At 40.0% G+C, this 5,249-nt stretch overlaps 1 protein-coding gene across 4 annotated transcripts in view; it reads left to right on the top strand.

Annotated features, from left to right (window-relative positions):
* KLKB1 (kallikrein B1) overlaps positions 1–5,249 on the top strand; it is a 35,934-nt gene that overhangs the window by 10,125 nt on the left and 20,560 nt on the right. Inside the window, exons 1-2 of one of the 4 annotated variants that reach the window (XM_036112398.2) lie at positions 149–376; positions 4,713–4,771. In XM_036112398.2, coding sequence (XP_035968291.1) covers positions 360–376; positions 4,713–4,771 — 76 coding nt within the window. In that variant the 5' untranslated portion in view covers positions 149–359. Of the gene's footprint in view, positions 1–148; positions 377–3,790; positions 4,102–4,712; positions 4,772–5,249 lie in introns of those variants that run through there. The other 3 variants (XM_036112400.2, XM_078069750.1, XM_078069751.1) reach the window with 3 other exon arrangements.

Here is a 5,249-nt window from a genome sequence, read left to right as displayed (position 1 = left end):
CTCGGACACATTTAATGTTCTTCATATGGCCACAGCTTCGTAGGCATGTGATTGTGCTTCAGGCTTTTTGGCCTCCTGTGCCTCAATCATTGATTGTTACTCCATCAGTAATGCTTGATGTTGTATCCAGGGCTGATTCCTTCTCACCGGAAACAATGTTGTTTATGAAAGCCAAGGACTGCAGTGTCTCCTATTGACCAATTAGATGGAACCTCAAGAGGACATCTGCTCCCCACAGAGGATATTCATGGGATTAAGGCCAGTCTGGCCATTAGTCCAGTAATTGCTGTCAGTGTTATCTATGACTGGCGGCTCATCCTCACTTATAAGAGTGACAGTGACTTTCATACGTGACTTAGATGGTCCACAACTGTGGGTAAAGGACCATCCTGTCCTCAATATCTTGCTGTCTTCCTTCTTTCCTTCCTTCCTCCCTTCTCCCATCCCTCCCTCCCTCCCTTCCTCCTTCCTTCCTTCCTTCTCTCTTTCTCTGTTTCTCTCTGTTTCTCTCTTTCTTTCTTTCTCTCTCTTCCTTCCTTTCTTCTCTCTTTCTCTCTCTTTCTTTCTTTCCTTCCTTCCCCTTCTGTCCTTCCATCCATCCTTCCTTCCTTCTTTTAAGAAAATTTAATTTCTTACTTATTTATGTATTTATTCATCATTTCACTCTTTCCTTCAATAAATGTTTGCCAAGTACTACTCAGGGCTCTGGGGCTAGAGACCCAAGCCTATCAGCAAGGTGTGAGGGCTAGCATGCAGCAGAAAAACAATATAAAAATGAGCAAATAGGGAACACAATGTCAGATAGTGGTAGGTGCTGTGAAGAAAAATAAAGCATAGTAGAGGCAGGAGGGATGGAAGATGCCTTTTTAAATGAGATGTTTAACAATGGCATCTCGTGTTTCCTACTGCCCTCTTTCCTCTTTTTGATCCCTTACAAATAGTCTATTCTACACTCCCCTTATAGCTGTTACCCTACTACAGCTGTTCTGCTACAATATTTATTTTGTAATTTATTCTATTTTATATAATATATATTATATATTAATATATATTTTATTTATGTATGTATTTATAATAGTGGTGTTATATATATAAGATACCTTAGTTCTCACTGAGGTCCACTGGGAAGAGCAGAGCCTAAAGTGTGACCCTTCGCAGGGACATTTAATGCTGTAGAGATGCAGAGAGCAGAAATCTTTCAAGAGTCAAAGATGCAAGCACCAAAGACTTTTCTCAGTGAACTGAGATTCTTTTCCTAATGAGCAGCACAGTGTAGCTTTTGTCCATCTATCTCCTTCCCGGTCACCCCATCTCCTGGACACACAGCAGCTTCATTAGAGACTCAGGCCTTTTAAAAACAAACAGACAAACAAACACAAAAAAACCCCACAGGTTCTCTGAAAGCTCCCATGGCAGATCACCACCCTGCCGCCAGCCCACTCTCCCACCCAAGGCCCCTGTCTTCCACTAGGGACTCCTCCACTCCCTCCCCCCAGAAGTGTCCAGCTCCAAACCCTCTCTCTCCAGGCCACTGTCACTTCAGATAATAAAGTTTCTATATTAGTGTTCTTTCACTGTAACAACTGACTGCAATCTTAACAGTTTAAAACAACCCTAATTTATCCTTTCTGTGGGTCAGTAGGTGGGCTTAGCCAGGTTCCCTTTTTGATATCTCACAAACCCCAAATCAAAGGGTGGGTGTCATGGGAAGAATCCTCATCCAAGCTCATTCAGTTTGTTGGAAGCATCAGAGGCCACTCTCAGGGCTTTGCTGCAGGTCCTCATCCATGTCAAAGCCAACTACTCCCCTTTCACACCTGGGTTCTGCCTTCTCCTTAGGCTAACAGCAGAAGAAAACCATGCTTTCAAAGAGCCCCCATGATGGGATTAGGCCCCCACATCATCTCCATTTTGATTAGCTCAAAATCAACTCTTTAGCAATCCTAATTGCACCTGCAAAATTGTTTCTGTCACGTAACACAGCATGATCATGGACAGACAAGGCATCTCATCATACATTCAGTCCCGGGGATTAGACCGGGAAATCTTAGGGAACATTTTATAATTCTGCCTACCATTGCCTCTTTTCAACTTATTTCTGATTTGGCTCTTCTAAAAAGAAACTGTTAGTTTTGTTGTATTACTAGAACATAACTTATGTTTTGCTGTAAGAGAAGTTCAAATGGAACACAGAAGTATGTAAAAAGGTTAAAATCTATAATCTCACTTTTTAGGGAAACAACCTCAAGGGTTTTTGCTGTGCTTTGGAGGCAAGGTAGCTTCATTCCACTCATTGTTTTTTCTGTTGAGGCTGGTAACAGATGAGATCCCACACTTAAATTCTTTTATATTGCACAAGGCAGAGGATTCTTTTTGTTGACTGCTGGTGTACTAGTTGATACGTTGAATCTACAAGGTGGCACAGCATGCATATTTGAAATATGCTACTTCATTACAGCCAGAAAATATTTTACTGGCAACATTATACTACATTTTTAATAAACACGGTTCTGCATTGCAGCAATATGCATAAAATATTTATATAAGAATCAACTCCCTAAAAATCTAATTTACTAAGCAGAATGATGTACTATAATTTTGAGGATTAGAAAACAAAGGAGATTTAGTGGACAAGTGAATATGGTCTTTAAATAGTTTAAAAAGCACACAAAAAAAGAGAATAAATTATTTTGTATGGATCTAGTAAGTAAATCTAGGACTGAAGGATAGAAGTTGCAAGAAGGGGGTACCTGGATGGTTCAGCTGACTCTTGATTTTGGCTCAGGTCATGATCTCAGGGTCGTGAGATCGAGCCCCGCATTGGGCTCTGTGCTGAGCTTGGAGCCTGCTTAAAGATTCTCTCTCTCCTTCTCCCTCTGCCCCCGCACTCACCCTGCTCCACACACAGGCTAAAAATAAATAAATAAATAAATAAATAAATAAATAAATAAATAAATAAATAAATTTTAAATTATTAAAGTAGTTGCAAGAAGATATATTTTAGTATATAAGGAGACTTTTTATTTTTTTATTTTTTTATTTTTTTTAAAGATTTTATTTATTTGACAGAGAGAGACACAGCGAGAGCAGGAACACAAGCCGGGGGAGTGGGAGAGGGAGAAGCAGGCTTCCCGCTGAGCAGGGAGCCCGATGTGGGACTCGATCCCGGGACTCCGGGATCATGACCTGAGCCGAAGGCAGACACTTAACGACTGAGCCACCCAGGCGCCCAAGGAGACTTTTTATTAAAAATAAAAATAAATAGAACTCCCTGGGCAGGAACAGATTTCTAGGAAAACCAGTATATTTTTTTCCAGATGAGGCATCCTGACTGCTAAGAGTGTTATATAGCAGATTTCAGCTTACTTCATCTGAAAAGCACCAGATAGTAAACCTTTTCTGCTTTGTAGGCCATACTGTCTGTCACAACTCCTTAACTCGGTAGTTGTAGAATGAAAGCAAGTATAGACAATTACATGAATGAATGGGCATGGCTGTGTTCCAATAAAACTTTATTTACACAAACAGGCACTGGGCCAGGTTTGGTCTGTGAACTGTGGTTTGTCAACTCCTGCTATATATAATTTCCTAAACTGGGTGAGAGAAGGACCTAATCATCCTCCAATTCCCTTCCATACTCAAAACTTCAGTGTTACATGCTTCTTTGATGAGGATGTGGAAAAGCATAGATATCATTAGTCAAAAGATCCTTCCAGAAGGAACTACCCATACCCATCCCTCATTCAGTTGTCATCCAGGTAATTGCAATGGGAAATTTCATAGTTAAATGGGATTTAAGCTGCATGACTCCAAATAACGGGGAATGCTATGCACATTTTTAAAAATGGAAATCTGGGCATGCATTGTGGGGCCCTAAAATGAAATAGTTAATATATTAAATAGCTGAACACAGGAATGGGACCTTCATAGAATATGTTGACAGGACAAAAAGTTGAAACTGTTGGCAGAAAACCAAAGTCAATATCAGAGCCAAGCAAATACTGCGTGCAGTGCCCTGTTAGGAGAGCTGGAGGACCATCCATTTTTAAGTGGCGAGAGACACCCTCACCTCCAGAGCCAGAGAAGCCATTGGGCTCTCAGGTAGAGAATTTCTATTATTCTGATTGCTTCCAAATAGTTTTTTTTTTAATTAAGCATAATTCTACTTTGAGAAGAAGCTATCAGTATATGTTCTAATTTCTGGTGTATTTATAGAGTGTAGAAGAAACTGATATTCTTCTATATGAAATCTTTTAGCGTAAGATATTTTAAAATCAAAGAGAATATTGACTGCTTTAAAATTTTTCAATGGGCATTAGTATTTTGAGAGCTTTTCTTAGGGATTCTGGACCCTAACCATTATTATTTGCCATTATTTATTGCCATTATTTACAATCAGTTTCTTTTTGTTCAAGTCAAGAGGTTTCACAGCCGTTTAATTCCCCTCTACCAGTTCCCTTTCCATAATTATCAACAATATCGGTGGCAAGTGAGCAAGGAACACAACAGTAGTCTAGAGATCTCAGTTTGTATCTTGTGCCAAGTCTCCAGCATAAAATATACAGAAAGCTCTTGTTCCCTGTGCTGGTAATTATGTGCTTAGACTTGCAATGCAGACATTTATAAGAAGATCACTATCACCTTAAATGAAGGTTCATGTTAAATATGATCTGTTACCAGCAGGATCACGCGTGTGTTGCTTTCTCTTTTAGGATGATTTCATTCAGGCAAGCAGCTTATCTCACTTGCTTCTTTGCTACCGTTTCCTGTGGTGAGTGGATTGTCTCTAAGATCTAAAGTTGTGTGTGGGAGAGAAATAGTTAACAAGACATGCCAGCCCTGGAGAAAACTATTGAACAGCTTTGGGAAGGAGGCAGACCCAAGAAGTCAGGACACAAATCCTTTTACTATCCAGGGGCAACTGCCACTTCTCAGATGTGTTGCCCGAGACATACCAGGGTGGGGGAGCCCGGAAGTGAGAACGTCTTTGGGCATGTGTGGGCAGAAACTGCTGTTAGCACATGACTCTCTACGAAAAAGATCTTAAACACTGAGCCGTCTATTTTTATTATCAATATATTTTAAAAATCAACTTTATCTGAATATTCAGTGTAGACATTTTAGAGTGTCTGGATCCAACCCAAGTGTTGTAATAGGTACCGGGTACGTATTTTTACTCTTTTAGGCCACTGGGGAACTGCTTCAGAAATGAAAGTATTTGGCTTAAATTTAAATTAGTAAATCATCCA

The sequence above is a fragment of the Halichoerus grypus genome, chromosome 3 (genome assembly GCF_964656455.1).
Source record: "Halichoerus grypus chromosome 3, mHalGry1.hap1.1, whole genome shotgun sequence".
Classification (NCBI taxonomy): Eukaryota; Metazoa; Chordata; class Mammalia; order Carnivora; family Phocidae; genus Halichoerus; species Halichoerus grypus.
The sequence above is the reverse complement of the archived record's forward strand: the minus strand, read 5'-3'. Positions and strand labels throughout refer to the sequence as shown.